The 25,307-nt window shown below is 42.1% G+C and overlaps 1 protein-coding gene across 4 annotated transcripts in view; it reads right to left on the bottom strand.

The window, feature by feature from the left end:
• FUCA2 (alpha-L-fucosidase 2) overlaps nt 1-16,102 on the bottom strand; it is a 57,215-nt gene extending 41,113 nt beyond the window's left edge. For 2 of the 4 annotated variants that reach the window (XR_009521904.1, XM_060029863.1), the window contains exons 1-5: nt 15,690-16,102; nt 10,376-10,563; nt 7,047-7,386; nt 5,499-5,709; nt 5,064-5,254 (exon numbers count right to left, since the gene is read on the bottom strand). Coding sequence is in view for 3 of the 4 variants with exons in the window: in XM_060029863.1 (XP_059885846.1) it covers nt 5,064-5,254; nt 5,499-5,709; nt 7,047-7,386; nt 10,376-10,563; nt 15,690-16,087 (1,328 nt within the window). In the remaining variant the exon portion in view is untranslated. The remainder of the gene's footprint in view (nt 1-5,063; nt 5,255-5,498; nt 5,710-7,046; nt 7,387-10,375; nt 10,564-15,689) is intronic. The other 2 variants (XM_060029865.1, XM_060029864.1) reach the window with 1 other exon arrangement.
• Between the last annotated feature and the right edge of the window lie 9,205 nt (nt 16,103-25,307).

Here is a 25,307-nt window from a genome sequence, read left to right as displayed (position 1 = left end):
GACCAAAAGACAACCCTCAGAATGGAAGAAAATATTTGCAAATGAAACAACTGACAAAGGATTGATCTCCAGAATTTACAAGCAGCTCATGCAGCTCAATATCAAAAAAAGAAACAACCCAATCCAAAAATGGGCAGAAGACCTAAATAGACATTTCTCCAAAGAAGATATACAGATTGCCAACAAACACATGAAAGAATGCTCAACATCATTAATCATTAGAGAAATGGAAATCAAAACTACCATACGATGTCAACTCACACCAGTCAGAAAGGCCATCATCAAAAAATCTACAAATAATAAATACTGGAGAGGGTGTGGAGAAAAGGGGACCCTCATACACTGTTGGTGGGAATGTAAATGGATACAGCCACTATGGAGAACAGTATGGAGGTTCCTTAAAAAACTACAAATAGAACTACCATACGACCCAGCAATCCCACTACTGGGCATATACCCTGAGAAAACCATAATTCAAAAAGAGTCATGTACCACAATGTTCATTGCAGCTCTGTTTACAATAGCTAGGACATGGAAGCAACCTAAGTGTCCATCGACAGATGAATGGATAAAGAAGATGTGGCATATATATACAATGGAATATTAATCAGCCATAGAAAGAAATGAAATTGAGTTATTTGTAGTGAGGTGGACGGAACTAGAGACTGTCATACAGAGTGAAGTAAGTCAGAAAGAGGAAAACAAATACCGTATGCTAACACATATATATGGAATCTAAAAAAAAAAAGGTCATGAAGAACCTAGGGGCAAGACAGGAATAAAGACGCAGATCTACTAGAGAATGGATTTGAGGACACAGGGAGGGGGAAGGGTCAGCTGTGACAAAGTGAGAGAGTGGCATGGACATATATACACTACCAAATGTAAAATCCATAGCTACTGGGAAGCAGCCGCATAGCACAAGGAGATCAGCTCGGTGCTTTGTGACCACCTAGAGGGGTGGGATAGGGAGGGTGGGAGGGAGGGAGATGCAAGAGGGAAGAGATATGGGGATATATGTATATGTATAACTGATTCACTTTGTTATAAAGAAGAAACTAACACACCATTGTAAAGCAATTATACCCCAATAAAGATGTTAAAAAAGAAAAAAGAAGATCAGAGGATTGTTAGGGGATTCTTTGGGTCCTCTGTGTTTATACTAACCTCAAATTAAATATCTGTACATTCTGTCACATTAATTTAAATCTTCACTAAACTTACTTTCTTAAAAGGAATAGACAACTTGTTCTCAAGGTAAATCAGTGATGAAGAAAACAGAAAAAATCATAGACCTTCTGATTCTCTAGACTGATTCCTTACTGATTTGGAGACAAACTTCAAATTTTAAAAAATTATTTTGAGCCATGTTAGAAATCATAATCACTCTCACATTTGGTAATCTGAAGCAGTTTTAATTTCTTAAACCAATGGCATTGCTGGAAATTACCTGACCCCTAAATTTTAAAATGTGTTCATTTATTCAAAAATTATCTATTTGTGACTACAATATACCTGGAACTCTTTTAAGTTCTGGGTGTACAGCAATAAAGAAGAAAGTCTACACGCAAAAAAATAAAAATAAATAGAATAGTCAAGGAAGACCTCTTTGAGGAGGTGGCGTTGAGGAGACCTGAAGGATGTGAGGGAGAACCACGTGAGCAGAGGAAGAGAACAGCAAGCACAGAGTCCCAATGCAGCAGTATGCTTGGCCTGTTGATAGAACAGCAAGGAGGGCAGAGTGACTGAAGGAGAGTAAGTGAAGGATAGCATGATAGCCAATGAGATCACAGAGACAAGGTGCTCGTTTTTATAGGACCTTATAAGCCTTTGTAAGTCTTGAATTTTTCTCTAAGACTGGAAGCCGCTGGAAGAATTTGAGCATGGGAGTGTCGTAACCTGACTTATTATTTAAAAGGTTTTGTAGCAGATAGATTAAAGGAGCACAGATGGAAATAGATTAGACAAGAAGCTACTGAAATAATCCATGGGGGAAACGATGGAGACTAACAGGAAGAGGGTTGCCACAGAGAGGATGAGAAGTGGTCAGATTCCAGATATATTTCAAAGATATGATGAATTTACTGATGGATTGGCTGTGGGATGTAAAAGAAAGGGAAGTTAAGGACTCCAAGGTTTTGGGCCTGACAAGCACCTAAAAGCATGAAGCTGCCATTAACTGAGATGGGGGAGACTGTGGGTGGAACTAATTTAGGGCAAAATTTTAAGGACCTAAGTTTTGGACACAACAGGTTTAAGATGCTTTATTTTTAAGTGGAGACACTGACTAGGAAGTTGAATATATGAGTCTGGAGTTTAAAAAAGATGATTGCACTGCAGAAGTCATCAGTATGGCATTTAAAGCCCTGAAAATAGATGAGATCACCTGGGGAATTAAGATAAAGAATAGAAGTCCAAGGGCTGAGCCTCAGGGCACTTCAAGGTTTAGTGGTCGGGGACTTGAGGTGGAACCAGCAAAGGAGACTAAGAAGGAATGGCCAACAGGCACAGTGAAGACAGAGACAGCCATCACCTGGGGCAAATGCTGACAGTAAGCTCAGATGATAGGGACCGCGACTGACCCAGTGAGGGAGAGGTTCCTGTGGACCTGGATAACAGTGATTTTATAGAGTGTGGGGTGGAAATCTGACCAGAGTGAGTTTAAGAGGGAAACTGGAGGGCTTCCCTGGTGGTGCAGTGGTTGGGAGCCCTCCTGCCAATGCAGGGGACAAGGGTTCAAGCCCTGGTCCAGGAAGATCCCACGTGCAGTGGAGCAACTAAGTCTGTGCGCCACAACTACTGAGCCTGCACTCTAGAGCCTGTGCGCCACAACTACTGAAGCCCGCGTGCCTAGAGCCTGTGCTCCGCAGCAGGAGAAGCACCGCAATGAGAAGCCTGTGCACTGCAGCGAAGAGTAGCCCCCACTCACCGCAACTAGAGAAATCCGCGTGCAGCAACGAAGACCCAACACAGCCAAAAATATACATAAATAAATAAATAAGTTTTTTTAAAAAAGAGGAAAACTGGAGCAAGAAACTGGAGATAGCAAGTAAAAAACATTCTTTCAAGATGTTCTACTATAAAGGAAAGTAGAGAAATGGGAAAGTAGCTGGAGATCTAAGTAGGATGGAAAGAGTTCAAGATGAAAAAAACCAAAACAGGTTTTTATGCTGATAGGAAAGGATCTAACAAAGAGGGGAAATTGAAGATGAGGAGCAAACGGGGAGAATTGCTAGAACAATATCCTTGAGTGGATAATCTGGGATGGGATCCAGGATACACGGGTTTGCTTTAAAGCCAAAAGCGAGAGCATTTGACATTGTGTGTGTGTGTGTGTGTGTGTGTGTGTGTGTGTGTGTGTGTGTGTGTGTGTGTGTGTTTCTAGTCACATTTAGCTACACAGGGGTAGATATGGAATAAGTAGAGCTGAGTTTAATCAAAGCTGAGTTTTAATGAGTACGACAGAGGGAGAGAGAGTTAAGGAGTTGAGGGTGGATGCACTGGAGTGATGCATAGAACCTGACCTGGATAAGGAAAAAGAAAAGACATGAGAGGGTTGAGGCAGGAGGAAGAGAAAAAGTGACAGAATTAAAGGCGGCAGATCCCTTTGGAAGCTGAAGTGAGCTAAAATATAAGAGGTGGGAGTTAGACAATGGAATGCTTCAGACTGAGAGCATAGAAGGAGTACAATTATTGGAAATACAAGGTCTAAGGTACGACCAACAGAAGGGGAAAGGATCCCTAGAAGGGAGGAGGTACCGGAACTGAGGGGCCAGCAGATTAGAAGAGCTGTGAATATTGACATTAAAATCACTAAGAATTATGTGAAGCGTAGTTCTGGGGACAGTAACAGTGAGCCAGGGCTAAAGTGTCAAAGGATTTCAAGGATCGCCCTGGGAGTCTAGATAGTTATCTAAAGATGCAGCAAGGAGGGAAGCACAGGTGATGAACCTGCGGGGAGAGAGCTCCTCTGGTAAGGCAGGGATGGCAAGCCACTGGGCTCGGTGCAGCGGAGCCAGGCTACGGCTTTATAGGTCTTGCTAATAAGTAGCTTGGCTTTTATCTTTACTTATTGAAAGAAAATGTAATGGAATAATGGTTAACCATTGTCAAATCCCAGATCCGACACCCTCATGGTCAAATACAAACACAGAAGCAAATTCTAAAACCCAATTTAAACTAGCCTCTGTAAAATGAAAGATTGGTTCTGAGTTCTTATTGTGGCTTCTCCCAGACCCGGCATTCTAAAATTCTATAGTCAGTTGCTTCTGTGTAGACTGCCTTACTTTATTTCCTTCAATGAACTGACAATTTAAGTCATAAGTTCAAGGAAGATTATTTAGTCTAATCTTTTGATATATACTTGATCAGGCTGTACTCACTTTGGTGGCAACATAAGGTGAATTTTTAGAGCTTCACTAATGCTACTCTTATTTATATATGTTAAGACCGCACATCAGAAACCACCATATTTGCAGAGTCTGACTCATTGGCCCACAGAACTTTCCAAAGCTCAGACAGAACCTGCGGCAAGGCTTTTACAGGAGATACTAGTTAAAAGAAAAGTTAGCCAGTTAAGATAATTTTAAAGAAACTTCAGGTTTAGATTTATTAGAATAATAGGAACAAGGTACAAGATTTTTAATCAATTTAAATAATGCTGTTATTTTTGCAGATTTTTAATATTTTTTCTGCCCTTCTGCACCTCCTGCTAATTTGGTGCGATGTAACACCTGCAAAAGTTAGAATTTACCTGACTAAACCTGAAGTCTCTTTTGGATTAACCACTCAGCATTTTTTTTTTTTTCATTTTTCTGAATGGCCTACAATTTTTGTAAGAGCTGAATATTTTTCCCTGAAATCTGTCCACTGTTTGGAGGAATCTAGAGATGATTTCAGCTCAATTTGATAAATAATGTGTTTTAAAATATTCTAATTTCTTGTAGAGTAAGTAAAGAAAGTGTTTTGTGTAGGTGGGCATTCATCCCATTTCCTTTTTTAGTTTACTTTTCTCTTTACCTCTGAGAAATGTTAAATGCCTTCCTCTATCTAATAGTACTTACCATACCTCTGGGGTGACAGTGTCATTCTGGGATCTCCAAGCATGGGTGTCATAGATGGCTTCTCCATTGACTTTTAGCCAGGTCCCCATTTGCCTTAATCGCTCCTCAAAAATTGCAGAAATGGTGCCATCTTTTGTGGGCCCAATATTCATCAAAAGATTTCCTCCACATGAAACTGTTTCTACAAGTTGCTAAAAAATTAAGAATAAATATAGTTCTTAGAGAAAGAAAACAATTCCATCCTGAATGTGTTAACATGTGGTATTTATGGACTTAGACATATATATATAGCCACTATCTAGGAGAATACACACAGAAAAAAGAGTAATGTCCTGTGTTATAGACCGCTGAGCTATACAATTTAGAAAAAATAATTCTCATACACCTACACTATTACAAGTGCTACCATAATGGTCACCAGACATTTTACTGTACCTTCACCAATTCTTCAATTGTAAGATAGTCAGAGATTCCAGCATTCCTCCTATAGCCCCAGGAAAACTGGTCTATTGTCATGCAGTTTTCCCATTTATGTGGCAAAAGATGTCCTGGGTTATAACGATCACTGCAGGTATAGTAGCCACCGTGCTTACAGATGCTACCAGCTCCCCAACGGTCATTGGTGACCACTGTGTCCCGAACTGGGCTGAAATGAAAAGGATGATTTTTTTTTTTAAACAAAAAGTAAAAAATTTTTACACAAAAGCAGTGTCACTGAAAAGAGGTCTGACTGAAATTCACTCCTGGAAAATAACCGTAGTGGAATATAATACAAAGCCCACGGTTTTGAAGTCAAATAGACCTGGGGAGATTGTAGTCCTGGCCTGTCACTTTCTAAGTTCGCTGTCCCACAGCAAGTTACCTAACTCTTCTGAATAATCAATTTCCTCATCTATTATTAGAACAGAACTAATTTATGTAAAACACATAGCCCAGTGCCCAGCACACATAGCACTTATAAGAGTATTTTACTATTATTTGAAGGTTCTCCTCCCTGCCTCCATATTGTGAATGGTAGCTAAAATTGAACTTACAGTCAAGACATTCTTCTCACCTATGACTGAATAATCTCCTACATATATTCTAGCCTTTCTTTCTCTTACAATTGTGCCTAATATTGAAAAACCTCAGGAAAGTTGACCGTTATCATGGAATTCACTGTAGCATGAAATACCCCCGCTACCTTATTCATCATAGCAGTTGGTACCTCCTGTACTTCTCCACTTAGAGGGGATCGTTTGGTTCACAAATTGAAGTGGAGGGTTCCCCATATTTCCTTTTGGAAGGAGTACCTAGAGAAACTGCAGTTACATATCAAGAGCTCTCCAGAGTATTTGTATGTGTGCCCTTTGTGGGCCCAGAGAACACAAGCAGGACACTCCCTGACCTCCTAGCATGATACCAAGTACTTTCTAGTTACAAATATAACTTTGCTCCATATAGTGTAAGCCTTATCAAGGAGCTCAGTCAGAACTTCCTCTTCTAATGGGGTAGCTTGGAACATGCTAGAAAGCAATAGGAGAGAACAGGAAGAGGTGAAATGCTGACGATGAGGGAAAAGAGGAGACAAACAAGGGTGACACTGTCTGAGCAGCAAAGATTATCAAATGTATGAGGATGAAAAGAAGCAATTAGAGGAATTGAAAAGCACATCATCAGAAACAGTGATGAATAAATAGAGTTGTCCCAGAATAGAAGATGAAAATGAGGACCCACAAAATTAATGTCTTCAAAGTTATTGATCCTGTGACGTTTAGTCTGATTTCAAAATCAGACTATTGAGTTGTATTTGACTCCTGATTTGTAACTCTTGATTATTCTGAGTAAATATTGATATATCTAATGAGCATTATTTACAATGATTTCCTCCCCCATGTCACAAATGAGCCTGAAAGGACATATTTCAAGAAGCAAGGGAATTAAAATTTTATACATGTAGTAGGAATGTTTAAGGTCACAACAGCAATCTAATAACACACACACCTCTCATTGTACAACCATGCTAGGAAGACTGTGCTGTTCCAGTAGGTATCTGGGGCCCCTCCATCACCATCTGACCACAGGACCTCAGGCTGATACTGGTTCACTAACTCGTAGAGCTCGGGCAGCATCTTAGACAGTGGATATTGTTGTTTCTGGAATGAGCTGGATTCATCCTCAAGGAAGAGCGGATGAAACCATTCAAAAAGGGAATAGTACAGTCCAAAGCGCAGGTCAGTCCTGGTCCTAACAGCTACTGCAAGTTCCTTGACAATGTCCTTCTTCGGCCCCTCATCTACAGCATTCCAGTTCCACGAACGCTCTGAGCCCCACAAGGTGAAGCCTGAAACATTATATTAAAAAGCTTGTAAGCATATCAATTGTTTTAGTAAATTTCCACATATACAAACACCAAAACAAATTACATAGGGGGAATTCCCTGGCGATCCAGTGCTTAGGACTCTGAGCTTTCACTGCCAAGGGCATGGGTTCGATCCCTGGTTGGGGAACTAAGATACCACGAGCTGCGCAGTGCAGCCAAAAAAAACAAAAAGAAAGCTTTCAAATCACATAGGCAGTACACGTAATACATAAATCACTGTTTCCACAAACAACTGCTTTATGGCAGTTTTTTTCCATAGTATACATTTTGCTTTCATACAAGAAACAAATGAGAATTTAAACAAAGTAGAACCAAGATTTTTAAAAGCAACTCTCAGGGTTCCCCATAAAGTCTGTATAGTCTGATCTATCTCCTGTATTCTCCCTCTTAGACTATAAGCTCCTTGAGGGACAGCATCATGTCTGCAGTGTCCCCTGCTATATCCTCAGCCAATGGCTAGCACAGGGTCTAGCACAAAATCAGCAATCAACATTAGCGATCACAGCTAAGACAGGAACACCTTCCGTATCTATCATGCTAAACAATGACTGTTACTGCTTACAGTGAAGATCCTGAGATGCACTCCTGCAAGATTCTTATTTGTCTTCTAAACCAAAAATTAAAGTATATTCCCTGGTTTTAGGATTATTTATTTTGTTATAGTATGATTCTTAGAACACTGGTGTCCATGTATAGTAGTAAGTGTCCTTTACCCTCATTATTCATTTTATCAAGGTGGGGGTGGGGTACTAGTCCCCAGTAGTTCTGTACTTTGCAATGTACCCACCATTTGTAATCTCATCCTACTCTAAAATCATAAGCTTGGATGTCGTGCTTTAAATTACCTAAAAGTGAATTACCTACCAACTAAATAGGTAAGAAGAATGTCTGCCTTTACATAAGCACTTTGAAATAATTCATATTTTAAAAGGAATTTGCATTTAGATTGCTGGTTGTTCTATATAAAAACCATAGAAGCCCTATATAAACTGAAATACTTAAGAAATAATTTAAAAAGCCTCAAAATGTTTAGTTGGCACCTAGGAACATAAATACATTGTTGCTGTCCCACTAAAATCTAAAAGAATCTTTGAGAACAGACATAAGTAAGGTGCTTTGGTGCAACACTTTACTCTTGTAAATTAGGACAAGACTAAGATGGACACACTCTGGATTCATTTTGAAGAAACTTTTAAAAGAGCTCACACTGGTTCTAAAGATGTTTGTGGTAAACTTCAAAGCATTGCTGATGATATTTAAAGTCTTATTCAAAATGTTTCAACTTGACAGACCCTAATGTCTGGCGGTGCTAAAACCACATGGGTATTCGGTTCAGTAGCACCACCAGAAGCTCACACAGTGGTCTTCCCGCCTAGCCAGGCTCAGCAGGGTCTCTCCCATAAGCATGAAAATGTCCAACAATATGAGTCCTAGAGAGTTGATAAATGTGGGCTACATCATCTGTCCTCACAATGTGATTAAGATTGTTTTGTTTTGTTTTTAAATAAGCTCACTATGTAATACCTTGTGCCATGCAGCTTGGAGAAATTCCTAGGCATCAGGAAATCAACATGTTCACAAGCAAATACGCTTTATAAATATCCATCTCAGCCTGAGAAACATCTATAGGAGAAAATCATTAAGCCACTAGAATGTGGCCAATGGGAAAAATATTCTAAGATAATTCCTTATTTTGGGTTTTGGTTCTTCCCTTCTAATCCCCTACCCACCCCTGGGGAAAATAATGAGGGAAAATTTTTTATTCCAAGGCAAAGATGGTTATGCAAACAAATTGTCTAATTATTAACATGCTGTTGGAACAATAATAATTTGCTGATGCTTCTTTGATCTTATAGATACTGGAATGGTAATGGGTGGAATCTATCCTATTAGTGGAAGATTACTATGATGGTAATTTTATGTGTCAACGTGATTGGGCCACTGGGTGCCCAGATATTTGGTTAAACATCATTCGGGATATGTTCCTGGGTGTTTCTAGATGAAATTAACATTTGAATAGGTAGACTGAGTAAAGCAGATTGCCCTCCCCCAGTGGTGGGCCTCATCTAATCCACTGAAGGCCTGCCTAAACAGAATAAGAGGCTGATTAAGAAAGAATTCTTTTCTCTGCATGTCTTTGAGCTGAGACATCAGTCTTCTCCTGCCTTTGCATTCATACTTGGACAGGAACCTAAATCATCCACTCTCCTGGTTCTCAGGCCTTTGGACTCATACTGGAACAATACAACTGGCTCTCTTGGGTCTAGACTTCTCAGCCTCCATAGTTGCGTGAGTCAATTTCTTATGATAAACCTTTCTATATATTATACTGCTTATTAGTTCTGTTTCTCTGAAGAACCCTAATACAACCACTGTGTTTCCTTTACATATTCCTCCACCATCTCTGATATTTCTGGGCACCACTACAGCTCCATAATCCTGTTCCTTCCAGGTGACCTGCGTCATTTTCATCACTAGCAAACTGTCCTCAATTGGGCCATATAAGAGTTGGCCAAAAGCACAACCTTGTATGTCCGTCATGATGCAAAACTACAGCAAAATAATCCCCTGGGTGCCTTCCCAGAATGCATTACAAAGGTGGAAAGAAAGGAAGAATGCAATTCCAAGTGTAAACTTTGACCTGCAACCCACTTCCCATTTCAAATAGCTTCAAATCAAATCTTGGATTACTTGGAAATTGTTAAATATGCATATAAAAAAATGTGATCAGTTTCCATTTTTTCTCTGTCATGTGGAGGGTATGATCTTTCTGCATACATAATGCTTCTTAACTGGGTGGAACACATGGTCTCTTACGCTGCAAGCACTTATGATTGCTCCTAAGAGAAAACTCTGATTTCATGTGGATGACCTTGCTTTAGTTTCTTGGTCCAAAAGAACTACTTTACATTTCATAACCACTGTGAGTTTTTGCAAATGTTGTACTTACCTTCATGATGTTTGGAAGTTAAGACAACGTATTTGGCACCAGAAGCCTGTAAAATATCTGCCCACTGGTTTGCATCAAAAAATTTTGCTGTAAACAGTGGTCCAAAATCTGCGTATGTGAAATCAGGAGGGTAATTATTTTTCATAAAGTCCACATAACTCGGTAACTTTTCCTTTTGCCAATACCACCTAAGGGGATGAAGGAAACAGCATGTAAGTAGCATTCACATAAACATCTGAGATATAGTTATCCCTCAGTATCCATCGGGGATTAGTCCCAGGAGCCTCAGCAGATACCCAAATCTGTGGGTGCTCAAGTCCCTTATATAAAATGGCATAGTATTGGGTTGGCCAAAAGTTCGTTTGTTTTCTTCTGTAAGATGGCTCTAGTACCACTTGTCTTTAACTTCATTCAAAACAATTAGATTGTATTGTGACAGCTGTCATATCAGCGTGCATTTAAAAAAAAACTTATCAAAATTGGTGAATTTTTGTGTAGACATTTTAATATTAAAGATGGAAGAAAAAAGAAACATGTTTGGTATATTATGTTTTATTATTTCAAGAAAGGTAAAAAAACGACTGAAACACAAAAAAAGATGTGTGCAGTGTATGGAGAAGGTGCTGTGAGTGATTGAATGTATCAAAAGTGGTTTTCGAAGTTTCATGCTGGAGATTTCTCACTGGACGATGATCCACTCTCAGGTAGACCAGTTGAAGTTGATAGTGATCAAATCGAGACATTAATTGAGATCAATCAACATTATACCACGCGGGAGATAGCTGACATACTCAAAATATCCAAATCAAGCATTGAAAATCATTTGCACTTGGTTATGTTCATCACTTTGATGTTTGGGTACCACATAAGTTAAGCGAAAAAAACCTTCTTGACCATATTTCCGCATGCAATTCTCTACTTAAACATTAAGAAAATGTTCCGTTTTTAAAACAAATTGTGATGGGCAATGAAAAGTGGATACTGTACAATGATGTGGAATGGAAGAGATCGTGGGGCAAGCGAATTGAACCACCACCAACCACACCACAGGCCAGTCTTCATCTGAAGAAGGTGATGTTGTATATATGGTGGGATTGGAAGGGAGTCCTCTATTATGAGCTCCTTCCAGAACACCAAACGATTAATTCTAACAAGTACTGCTCCCAATTAGACCAACTGAAAGCAGCACTCTACGAAAAGCGTCTGGAATTAGTCAACAGAAAATGCATAATCTTCCATCAGGATAACTCAAGACTACACGTTTCTTTAATGACAAGGCAAAAACTGTTACGGCTTGGCTGGGAAGTTCTGATTCATCCGCCATATTCACCAGACATTGCACCTTCAGATTTCCATTTATTTCAGTCTTTACAAAATTCTCTTAATGGAAAAAATTTCGATTCCCTGGAAGACTGTAAAAGGCACCTGGAACAGTTCTTTGCTCAAAAAGATAAAAAGTTTGGGGAAGATGGAATTATGAAGTTGCCTGAAAAATGGCAGAAGGTAGTGGAACAAAACAGTGAATATGTTGTTCAATAAAGTTATTGGTAAAAATGAAAAATGTGTCTTTTATTTTTACTTAAAAACTGAAGGAACTTTTTGGCCAGCCCAGTCAGCCAATACAGTCAGCCCTCCATATCCACAGTTTCGGCATCTGTGGATTAAAGCAACCGTGGATGAAAATTTCCATCTGAGGTTGGTTGAGTCCAGAGATGTGAAATCCTCGAATATAGAGGGCCAAGTGTATATTTATTGAAAAAAATCCACATAAAAGTGGACCAAACCTGTGTCGTTCAAGGGTCACCTGTAACTGCCCCAGCTCCCTTTACTAAATCCCCCTTACTCACATATTACCAAGATTCTCTTCCTCACTTCCCCATTTAGTTTGACTTCACCTTAAAGAAAGCTTATGTAAACTTCCATAGTCTTCCATCTATCCCTCTGTGAACTCCACTCAGCTCATCAACCTGAACATTCCAGACAACACAGCCACCCATTTGCTCTTAATTCTTCACTTTTAAATTGCAACATGTAGTATCTTTACATAGTTAGTCCTTTGTAACATAAGTGATGAAGGCTTCAAAAGAAGACAAAGCACATAAAGCGTAACACAAATGTATTATATTCACTAGCAGAGAACAAGTGGGGGAGGAGATGACAGTAAAATTAAGAAGATGCTGTTATTTTACTATATTGACTCAGCCTTCAAGGAGTCACTGGTTATATGCATGGTTTCTGAGTCACTGGTTATATGCATGGTTTCTGAGCAATGGGGCCTAAACTGCCTAAGCAAAGCTTCAGGAGGAAAACAACATCGAAAACATAATTTTTAGATAAATATGGCAGTAATATTATGCTCATGAAATAGATGCAGGCCCCATCTCTGACCCATCTTCTACTCTTCCTTCCACCACTCCTTTCATAAGAGTGTTTCTAAGGGATGAGTAAATCCATAATCAGCATTACGTCCCCAAAGATGATCAGGAGGTTCATCCCACTGAGAAGCCTTCACTGAAGGACATAATATGTCACAGGCACTATTCTTTACCTGCCCAAGAGTCAGATACATACTTTCCCAGTTTCCATCACACCTACCACATGGAAACCTGACCCAAGCTGGCCAATGGAACTTGAGGGGAAGCCAACTTGGGAGATTCTGGGAATGGTTTCCTCTCTAATAGAAAGAGATACAACTTGCCTTCGGACAAGGTTGTATGAAGTGATGCCTGTCCACCATCATGTGACCATGACAGGACAAGTCAACAGGCTGAGGATGACAGAAAGCTTAGGTCTTTGATTTCATCAATGAGCCAACTACCTCTAAATTTCTCATTATGTAGAGTAACAAACCCCTATTGTTAAACCTTTTATTTGGGTTTTCTATACCTTGAAGTGAAAGTATCCTAATTGATACATGATGCATTTTTACATTTTAAATCGAACTACAAAAGAGAAACTGGGACAGTCAGAAAGTTAAAAGATAAGAGATTTCTATTTTTTCCTAACACATCTAATTTGAACTTGCATTCTCTATTATAGTCTAGAGTCACTTCTCAAATTTCATACTAATAGAGATGAGAAGAGGCACCTACAGTAAACAGCCCATAATTTATATTTGGTTTCGAACTGCCATTAAGGACAGTCAGATATACCCATCTCTACTGTTGATGGCTCCAGGACAAATTGGGGTGGGGAGCAGAGATTTAGAGGGGACACAAAGGGAAACTATAGATAATTAAAGAATCTTCCACAGGGTTATTGCACTTCCAGACCATCAAAAATATACTCTGTTTTGTATGAGAATTATCTTTATTGTCCTAGGTCAAAACAAACAACTTTGTGTTCATTTGTAGAAAATAAAAAGTTAACCATTACAAAGAATAAGATGACTCAAAACTAGCTGTTTTGCACAGAGCACTAGTTTCAGTTAACAATCAAATCCTCTCCCAGCACCAAATGTATATTTACCTAATCTTCCCAGTTGAACAAAATGGCAAATTAAAGTATAATTTATTATATCTTAAGAGGAAAAAATCTGTTAATTGATGTACCTTGCTAATCTGAAACATTTCAAAACTAAACTCAAAATGCCTCACAGCACAAAACTTGCAAAGAAAGATTTATAACATCCTGAAGCAAATATATTTGGTAATACAAGTTATGGGAAGAAAGAGTCCCTTGGTTTTGAAGTTGATTCCAAAAGAGTATATGAATAGTACTCCATAGTTTATACAGTTCTTTTACATCAACTGGCCTAACTGAATAAGAAGAGTTACTGGTTGCAGAAAGTCTCTTTATAGAAAGTGGTACAATGTTTATAGTATAACGTTAATACAATATATAGTTTATACTCTGTATTGTATCTGCCAACTAGAAATTGTCACTTGCCATCTGGTTCTATAAGAATGAAGTCGCTAGCCACTGAAGTCACTGACCTTCATCACACCCTGGGAGGAGTTCAAGGTGGAGATGAGGAATGAGGCACTCTGTGCTCTGGGAGAAACTGGCAGAACAGCCCTTCAGATAATTAGATATTTTCAGGAGATTTTATGAGCCCAAATTCTTGCATCTTCTCATATCTAGAAAAGCACTAAAATCATAAGGGAGAATCTTCTCCTTGTGACTAGCAGCACCCTTTTCGTGACTAGCGGTAACCTTCTCGTGACTAGCAGCACCCTTCTCGTGACTAGCGGTAACCTTCTGCCAAAATGTGTGCTTGATTGCACGTATCCGCCTTCGCCAGAGTCACATATATACTGATCTCTCCCCCCAACCTCTTCAGAGCAGCTCCTCAGAGCTCTCTGAGAGGCTGTCTCCCAAGCTTCAGTCCTCATTTTGCCCCAAATAAAACTTAATTCACAACTCTCACATAGGGTATTTTTTTTCAGTTGACGTATCTAAAATATATTGTATATATTAAATTTGTTGTACACTATATAGTATAAAGCAGGTTTAAATACTCATTGTTTATTTTCTTATTTCACTAGGAATATATTATATATGTATACTATATATATATATATATATATATATATATATATATATATATACCATTTCTATCTTGAAGAACTTAAAATACCTCAGGTATTTAATCAGGAAAGTATGTGAGACACTGCAAAGTTGTAAGGGATTACATGCACATTTTTACATAGATCTCAAGGTAAAAGCTACAGAGCAATTTTTTGTGCAGCACTTTCCACATAGCAGTCTATTAATAATTGGGGTTTTTTAGGGTAAACATTCTAGAACTTTTTGTTTCTTGAGCCACACGTGGTAACATTTTAACATTAAAGAGCCAGTGAATGCCCAAAGGAACAGAAGTCTCACATACCCATGAATTTATGTTTAAATCATACTTCATGGCAGAACAACTAAAAATTGACAGGTAGCAGCAGAACAGCGACGGGACAAGGTGTCTGATTCTCTAAGGACAAGGACGGCAGTTTAGGCTCACGCTTCACATTATGACCCCACACAGTCGATTACTTTCCTGCTGTCTTAGTCATTCGGTGGCTACAGAGTGATAACTACAACTTGATAAGTGCAGCTATCAAGAAGCTGAGAAGCCAGTCACATCAGTTGTCTGACAACTCTTGCAGTCACACGGAAGAAAAATTCGGTGTTCACCCAGCACGAACCACTTACACAGTAAATTATTCATTTAACACCCGGAAATGCTAAACACCGCTAAAACAGCGGGAGGTGAAACTGACTAGGGGGCAAAACAAACCGCCATAGGCTGGGATCTGGGTCGTGGCTGGAGGCCAGTGGGGTGCAAAGCGGGGTCAGAGGAGACGGAGGGAGGTGCACTCACCAGAACCATTCGCTCCCGAAACTGGGCACGGAGAACACGCCCCAGTGGATGAAGATGCCGAACTTGGCCTGGTCGAACCAGGCGGGCAGCTGGCGTGCATCCAGGGACTCCCAGGTGGGGTCGAAGCGCGCGGCGCCGCCAACTGGACCCGGCGGCGGCAGCAGCAGCAGCAGCGAGAGTACGAGCCCAGGCAGCTTCGGGGACCTCATGGCCCCGCGCCCGCCGTCCTGCCCGCACGCGCGCGGCCTCCTGATCCCTCGTCCTTCCGGGTCCCTGGCTGAGTAAGAGCCGCCAAGGTCACCTGACCAAGCTGTCCTAGGAGAAAGGCACCCTCCTCTCTGGGATGGGAGTGGCCGCGGTCCCGGCGCCGGAACAGAACGACCACAGGAGGCCTGCATCGCTCACTTGCAAAACTAAGGACGCCAGTATTACCCCAAAGCCAGCCCTGAGGCTGCTCAGCTAAGCCTCCTAGTCAATCCGCTTGGGAGAGAAAAAACGAGTCTGGTTCAGGGACCTGTGGGAGCACCTCTCCCCTCAACCTCCAGCTCCTTCTAGAAACCGCCAGAGGAGACGCTAGAGACCAGCCTGGGTGGAACCGTGGACCTGGATCCCAAGGCGGGAACCTCAGCCGGGTCGTCCAACCCCTCCCTGGCCGGTGGCACCGAAAAACCCAGATCCTTTTCAGCCTCTGCATTTTACACCCCACTCCCACTCCCCAGAGTCCTGGGTGTGTTTAGAACTGTGGCTGTCAACCTTGAGTCTGTATCAGGTGAAATTCCAGGAGTTTGCAATGCAGGTTGGAGCCCCAGAATTTGCATGTCTAACCAAGTTCAAGGTGATGCTGATTTTGCTGGTCTGAACATCAAACTTTGAAAACCACTGCAGTAGAAAACAAAGTGATCTAAGACAGGTGAAACCAGTGAAACGAATGTTTAAGAAATCTGCTGGTGGGACTTCCCTGATGGCGCAGTGGTTAAGAATCTGCCTGCCAACAAGCCCTAGTCTGGGAAGATCCCACATGCCGGGGAGCAACTAAGCCTGTCCGCCGCAACTACTGAGCCCGCATGCCACAACTACTGAGCCCACGCACCTAGAGCCCATGCTCCGCAGCGAGAAGCCACCGCAATGAAAAGCCACAATGAAGAGTAGCCCCTGCTCGCTGCAATTAGACAAAGCCCGCACGCAGCAACAAAGACCCAACGCAGCCATAAATAAATAAATAAATGTTCCTTTAAAAAAAAATCTGCTGGCTTGGGAAAGAAGGCAGAAACTTGGAATGATTAATCAAGGTGAAACTGCACAGCTCAGATGGGCTTCAAAACCAGCCAAAGCTCAGATCGGGACTTGAACCCACTGTCTTTTAATTGAAATCGCACAGTAGGTTTCAGGACTTTCTGAATCTCGGATTCTTTATGTCTCTGTGCAGAAGGAATTCAGCGAGAGGCAAAGTGATAGGTAAGAAGTTGTTTTATTTAGAGAGATACACGTTCCATAGACAGAATGCGGCCCATTTTAAAAGGCGAGAGTGGCCCTGGGAGAAACACACTCCACAGGCAAAGTGTGGGCCATCTCAGAAGGTGAGAGGCCCTGGAATATGGGGTGGTTAGTTTTTATTGGCTGGGTAATTTCATAGGCTAATGAGTGGGAGGATTATTCCAACTATTTGGGGGGAGGGGCGGGGATTTCCAGGATTTCCAGGAACTTGGCCACCGTCCACTTTCGGCCTTTTATGGTCAGCCTCGGAACTGTCATGGTGCCTGTGGGTGTGTCATTTAGTATATGATAATCTATTACAATGAGTGTATAATGAGGTTCAAGGTCCACTGGAAGTCGAATCTTCCGCCATCTTGGGCCTAACTGCGTCTAACCAGTTTTTGTCATATCCTCAAGGGCTATGTCATTTCTTTTAAAGGTTGTGCCCTGCCGCCTTCCCTCCTGTTTCAAAGGGAGGTCATCAAAAGCTCATTGTCTTCTCCTCTTAAATGCTTTCAGAGTAGAGCCAGAATCCCCACCCCATCTGCTCCCATAGAAAACTGCCTCTCATTTTACCATAGGCCAGTTCAAATGTCAGTGCCTCTGTGAAGCTTTCTGTCACCACCTTCCCTCCCAGACGTTTTACTCCCTCCTGTGTGTTCCCATTAATATCTCATTCCAATCACTAATATAGCAGTCCATGGATTATCTTGTAGCTAGGATACAGATCTCATTTCCCATGAGGCTGTGTGTGAGCATCCCAAGGACAGGAAGTGATCTGCCTTTCTGTAGTCCTGAATTTACGGCAGAGCCTGGCACGGAGCAGCACGTCTGTTGAAGTCCTTCAATGAATCAGGGTTCTAATCATTGAGTGTGTTCAAAAAACAAAATTCAGTGGAGTGAATTTGAGGATTGAATTGGCTTTATTCAACCACTCATAAAAGGGCAGCATCCTATCTAGCAAGTAGAAAGGCAATCCAAGGAGTTGTACAAAATAGAAGATTTTTATGGGCAAAAAGAGGGTGGGACAAGGAAGTTCAAAGAGTGAATTATTTCAGGTAAGGTCACCTTTCCTTAAGGGAATGCAGGTGGTCTAGGGCAGATTACCTCCCTAGTGTGGACCAGGAAGTTTCAGACGGACTGATTTAAAATTCCACTCCTGGGAGAGGCTGAAACTACAGTGAGTTAGGTATTAAGTCTTGGTGGGGTTTAGCACAATTGACTCCATTTGGGACTGCTTGTTTCCTTTTAACAAGTATTATTAAAGTATTAAAGAAGGAAATGACGCTAAGTAGTTGTTGCCCTCATTCTCCTGTCTCTGCAAAGACATGGGAGTGGCAGCAACCACTTGTCACCCCAGGTATAAGGACATTTACCCTCTCGATGCAGTGTCAATGGCTTCCCAGAACTACAGCTCCGCCATAAGGGCCCCCAGTCTTTCCAGGCTGTGGGTCTCCTGGAAGAGAGAGATCTGAGAATCCACTGAACATCATTACCTATCGCAGTAGCCCCAGTTAGTGATAAAGTGGGGTGACAATTTTTATGATCCAGTCTTTGATCCTAGAATGATCCAGTACCTCAGTGGCCCCTGAACCTCCAGGGCATATTTGAAAAAAAAAAAAAAATGGCCCTTTAGTCACTGTGCCTTGATGTCCCTTGAAACAGACAATTGTATAATCAGCATAAAAGACATTTTTCACAGTGACCATGAGACTGTGAACTCTCAGAGGGACAGTAGACATAGCCATGGTGAGAAGGCAGTAGTGGGGCCCTGTCTTCTCATCAAGCATCCTTTGCACGTGTGAACCTCACCTTCTGAATGTTTCCATCTTCCAAACCAATTTCTTTTATCATGTAATAAGTTATTTACATTTCCATGTATTTCAGTTAAAGAGTGCTAATCAGACCTTCTGATCTGCATAAATGCCACTGGGTCATTTATCATTTCACTTGAAGGCAAAGAACATTTTTACAACCTTATCATAAAAGTACAATTTCTGTAGGATATACTGAAAACAGACGAAAGGCCTTCCTTAGTGCCCTGAGGACACATAAGAATCCTAGAATGCCAGGTGGGGAATCCTTGATAAAGAATTTGGAATGAATAAGAAATAGATCTGTCTGGAAATGAAGAGATTTGTTCAAAATATACTTGTTAAATGACTAAAAGGATGAAATCTATGAAACATTTTAGAACACGGTCGCTGATGGAGAGCTGGTGCTTCCCACTTTCTGTGATAATGCTTTACAGAGCTGCAGTCTTCACACTTAAAGCTACTGCTAATTGAGCAATAGAACCACACCACCCTAAGGCTTAAACTATGTAATTAAAGGTTTTGATAGAGGATCCAGATATCTGAGAAACAATACATCTCCAGGTGTGCTTGGCTCATCTTGGGGAACCTTGGGCCCCAGTGGGCAACACGGTCAAGCAGCCCCGATCCCATCCTATTTGTCTGAGGTCACCTGGAGGTGCCAGGTGAAGAAAGTAGAAAGATAAAGTAGTTGTCCCTTGCAGCAACGGGTGGGCATCAGTGTGGAGCCACCAGGGCCGGCAGCCACACATTGGGCAGCTGCAGGTACGCGGGGTGCTTACCATGGTCACTGCTCCTGGTCTCCCAGTGGGACAGGGCAGCCCAGCCAGGCTTGGTCAATTTCTGTTGCTGCCGGAGGATGCAGTCACGCTGTTGATGTCCTCCGGGATGTAGTGAGCTGCCGAGGGTGGAGCTGATATCTGAGTGAGGCTCTCGAGGACACATTCTGGATCTCCATATGGGAGTTGGATGGCTGCCACCAGCCAGTCTCAGCAGTTCCCAGAATTCCGCTGAAGTGGACAATGGGAGAATGAAACGTTCGCCTCACGGGTGACATCACTATACAGCCGCCCTCTGGAAACGCAGAAGAAAAGTGTTCAAAACAAACCAAACCCACGCCGTTCTTTATATGGTAAGTAAACCAGCTTCAGGGTAGAGAGAGCATATGACGTGGGCAAATAAAATCCTTCCTTTTTCTGGCCTGGGGGCAGGGAGTAGAAGGAGGAATGAAGGGAAGAGGCCAAGGGGCTCAGAGGAGGCAGGGGAGCAGCATAGCTCAGAGTCTGAGAGGACAGATTCTGCAGCTGGGCCACCAGGATGCTCGTTCTGGCTCCACCCTCGACTCCAGAGCTCTGTGATCCTGAGGGAGTCATTCAACCTTCCTGTGCCTCAGTTGCCACACCTATTAGATGTGAATGATAATAGTACATCTTCCTCATAGGGTTCTGAGAATTAAACCACGCAAAGCACATATTAAGCTTCATCTAAGTACAGACTATTATTATTATATGTGTCAGATAAATAAGGGGTGACTAAGGGAAGGGGCATTTCTCTCCCGATTCCCACTTAGGACTTGAGAGGAAGCCTCTTAGGCTGACAGGCAAATTTAAGTAGATGGAGCCTTGTTAGACAGAAGGAGAGGCTGCTTGTAGATTTCCTGGGTGACCTTGATACTCCAGTGATACAGACAGGACCCAGAGGTAGCAGAGAACCTAACAGGGAATCTGGCTCCAGTGGTTCCCTGGGGCCTCTGTGCCAAGGATTTGGGGCTCACAGTCATATCTCAGAGGACTCCAGCATACCACTGAGAGCTGAGGTGGGCTGACAGAGACCAGATCATGAATTATAGCAGCTTCAGGCTTCATCTGGGAACATCAACAGGACAAATACTGGCACCCGAAGACCAGAAGGGGCAGGGATGCCATGTTTCTTCCCAGCACCTGGAGAACAACAGCTAAGCCTGCCACCTTAGGGAGAAGCAGGGAATGGAGAAGCATCTGAGATACTGAGCTTTTTTACCCAAAGGGGAGCCTAAATATTTACTAAAGAGGCTAATTTATGGGATTTGTCTACCTGTAATCCAGATTGAACAATCAATTTTGCTCACCAACCAACTGGTGGGGGGCTGGGGCGGTGGGGGCAATTGGGTGGTCTGCAAGGCAAGCAGGTTGACTACTAACAAAACAAAGGAGCCACATTTTCTCTGGATGAGAGTGGGTGGCCCGGGTAATTTTATGACCCTGATACACAGCCAAGCATCAGAATGTGCGATCCACTTGCCTTCTATTTCTCTCCTTCTCAATGTCTTCACTGAAAACTTAATGATCTAATTAGTGTCTGTGCATGGAGGCCCAATTCAGGAAGAAGAGGTCTCTGTCATATATCAAGTCTCCTTTCCTGTGACCTTCCTGGCTGTGGGGATCAGAGCAGAGGGTGGAGTTTCCACAGCCCTGGTTAGGTGAGAGGTAAGGGACCACATCCTCAGAGGAAGAGGAAGCAGAAAAAAAGAAAAGGAACTAACAGAAAACTGAAAAAGGACTGGGCAAAAGGGAGAAAGGAGACATTAAAGAAAAAAAAACTTAAGAGCACAGAGCTCTTAAAAAATAAAATAAATAAATAAAGCAGCAGATATAAAGAGTGCCTGAAATTGGAATCAAAAGGAACTACAATGCAAAGAGAAGTGGACGACGTGCAAGAATAATGAGTGACAAGAAGGAAGAGAGGGATAAGGTAGAGGCACCCAAAAGCATTGCTAAAGAAGCAAAGCAATGTGGGAAACACAGGGGAGCGTCCAGGAGGTGAAGGATGCTGAAAGCTAAGAGGAGGTTAAGAGTGCTTTACCATTGTAAAGCAATTATACCCAAATAAAGATGTTAAAAAAAAAAAAAAAGAGTGCTTTAGAGGAAGCCAGCTGGGGTAGAGGAAAGTGAACAAAGGGGAGATGGGAAAAGAGGTGAGTGTGGGCAGGAAACCTGTGGGTGAGGAGGTGCGGGAGGGCTGAGGAAGCAGTGGGAGAGAGAGGACGGCAGGGAGCAGAGTCCTCTCTGCAGCCCGGCTCTAGGGGAGCACATGTGCTTTCAGAGGGTAAACCCAGAATAGCAAGATCACCTACTGCCAGGGCTGTGCTTTCTCAAGGAGCTGCCTGCCCTTACCAGAAACCATTCAGATGGTGCACAAAAGTTGTGACACAGCCATGGTGGCATTTTTGTTCTCATTTCTTCTAACTGAAGAGTGAAGGCTCTGGTGCAGTGTCAGGCTGAGAACTGCCGGGCTGCACTCTGACTTTCCTGGACACTGTTGCCTTCAAGGGCCCCTTCCTCCTCGGTAAAAATAAATAAGCAAACAAACAAATAAAGCATATATTTTATGACTATGCTGGGGTAAAGGCAAATATATTCATATTATATATTAAAATATTTTTCTTTAACCTAAAAGCTCTTTTTTTTGCCCCTTCAGATTTTAGAAGACATTAAAACATTTCTGTGGGTCTCTACAAGTATTATGGGCCTGGGCCCTGTGCCTGCTACACCGATAGATAAGTCAGCCCTGGAGAACGTAGAGACAGAGGATAAGAAGCACTAAAAATATACAAAGAGATTAGATGAAATATTGATATTCATGTGAGCCAGGGTAAGTGCATTAGAATAGCAATGGCTGAATGTGCCAGTCATCGCAGGGAGTGGGAGTTTTAAGGTTTGGTAAATGCTGTTTAGCACTTACTATATGCTGGGCATTCTTCTAAATATTTAAAGATACATATATGGATATTTATCTACTTATTGGTCGATCTGTATACCTACATACAGTTTCATTAAATCCTCATAAGGCACTTTTATTATCCCCATTCTACAGATGAGGGTAAGAGGCACAGAGAGGCTAAATAACTTGCCTAAATTGCCTAGGGCCCATGTTTTTGACCATCATGCTAAACTGAGGAGAGCTACCTGGACTCTGGTTATTATATCAATGAAACACTCTTTCATTCATTTGGTCATTACTCCTTTATTTCATTAGGTCAATATATATTTAGTTAGCCCTGACTTTGGGCCAGGCACTGAGCTGGGCCCGGCAGACGCAATGGCAAGAAAACAGACCCAGTTCTTTCCCTCGTATGGCTTTCCCTCTAGTGGGAAATATGGACATTAAACAAATGACCCAAATATAATATTGCAAACTGGGGTACATGCTATGAAATAAAGACTACTATGAAAGCATATGGCAGGGGACCCCAATCTAGTCTGGTGGTCAGAGAAGGCTTCCCTGGAGAATTAAAATTTGAACTGAGGTCTCTCAAGTATGAGTAAGTTAATTAGGTAGACAGACAGTGGGAGCAAAGGTATTTCAGACAGAGGCCAACAGCATGGGTCAGGTGCCCAGGATATAAAGCCAGCCCATAAGAAGCTTCCAAAACTCTGTTGCCCTCAAGAACCAGAGTCCAGTGTGAAGAGACAAGGAATCCACAGAGGTGAGCAATGATGAGGTGCTGCTGCGAGAGAGATGTGTGGAGCATTTGAGTGGTGGGAGGGAAGGCACTGGGGTGAGGGTATTCTAAGCAATAATCTAAGGGCAAGACCTGTAAGAAAGACTCAAGAAGCCTCAAGCAATTTTCACAAGAGGTAGGCATAGGATCTTATCCATGTTAGAGCCCTGAGGGCTATTCACTGCAGTAGCTGAAGACACTAAGAAGGTCAAGAGTCAGTCCTGCAGACAGAGTCTGACGAAGAAGAAATTGCTGCAATCTTCTGACAAGATGATCAGAGCCCCACGTGAGGCTACATAGGTGAGACCTGTATCGCTATCAAAGATTCTATCCTGACACACTGGTCAAAATAGAGAAGGTAGTGCGTGCAGTGGTGAGGTGGTAGCTCATCTGAAGAGATGCCATGCCCGACAGATTGGCATAGTATTATCTGTAGAGTCTCTTATCGAGGAATAAAGATGGCGGCGTGTGTAATACACATGACTGCAATCCCTGGAAGGTCTCTAGATGGGGACCACATCCCAGTTCCCTTCACAACACAGTCTCTTCATCCATAAATATTGATACCTTGGGAACTTACCAGAAAGAATGTCATTCATTCTGTAAAGATCAGTAAAACCCACATTATCTGACCACAAAACTGCTCAAAGGTTCATTCCAAAATGTAAAATACTCCCTCGAATATCCGTATAAGATTTATTCTCTATATTTTATGTGTTTTCCCAATTTTCTTCACAGGAAATTTAAAATTTAATCCATGTAGCTACTCATTGACAAGGGAAATGGAATTATAAAAATGGAACATTCAGGGGCTTCCCTGGTGGCGCAGTGGTTGAGAGTCCGCCTGCCGATGGAGGGGACACAGGTTCGTGCCCCGGTCCGGGAAGATCCCACATGCCGCGGAGCGGCTGGGCCCGTGAGCCATGGCCGCTGAGCCTGCGCGTCCGGAGCCTGTGCTCCGCAACGGGAGAGGCCACAACAGTAAGAGGCCCACGTACCGAAAAAAAAAAAAAAAGGAACATTCATTACAGTTTTCCAGAAACTATCAATACTATGAAATCTTGCTTATTTTTGAAGGTAAGAGCCATGGCTAAATCCTTTTATATCAGCTACTGAGCAGCATAATAAATGAGAAACTCACAGGGCTGCCTTACTTTTGTCCACAATGTTGAAACTTGTTCTCACATGTCTGGATTCATCCTCAGCATAACAGGATTTTTTTCACTTACTCTTTTTTTTTTTTTTTCCCTTAAGTGCAGGATTGGATCCTGTCTTTATTTAAAATTTTGTTCATAGTGTTTTGCTTGTTTGTATTAATTCTGCCTCAATACCCCCTTATCTTCTTGACAGAAAGCTTATTATCTCCCTCTTTCCACATGAGCTGTTGTAGGCACTCACGCTATCCAAAAAGACATAAGTCCAGCTTCCACATTCCAGTGGGGAGACCACTGTTGTTGGACTGCCCACTACTGCCCTGCTTCTTGCTACTTCCTGTACTGGTTATGAAATTTGTTGTGAACTGCCCTACAGAGTTAAACGATTCTATCGATAATTCCATGCTGTGGCATGTTTGGGGCTGGCCCCTTGGGTTCTTCAAGAGAGGATGCTCCCACATGCTTTACTTCCACACATAGCCATCTTCCTGAGTGCCCAGGCTGATGGTGCCTGGGTTCTCATGATGGTCACCTGTCCATGGCTAGCTCATTGAATTCACACGCATGACCATCTCTTGCATGCCTAGAACACCTGTACATAGGTTCTCAGAGTGGTAGGTCTGTAGTCAGCTGTTTCAGTTTACATCATGTGGTGGGCCAAGTAACAGCCCCACAAGGATGTTCACTCCCAATCCTC

This window comes from Delphinus delphis, chromosome 14, assembly GCF_949987515.2.
Source record: "Delphinus delphis chromosome 14, mDelDel1.2, whole genome shotgun sequence".
NCBI lineage: Eukaryota > Metazoa > Chordata > Mammalia > Artiodactyla > Delphinidae > Delphinus > Delphinus delphis.
The sequence above is the reverse complement of the archived record's forward strand: the minus strand, read 5'-3'. Positions and strand labels throughout refer to the sequence as shown.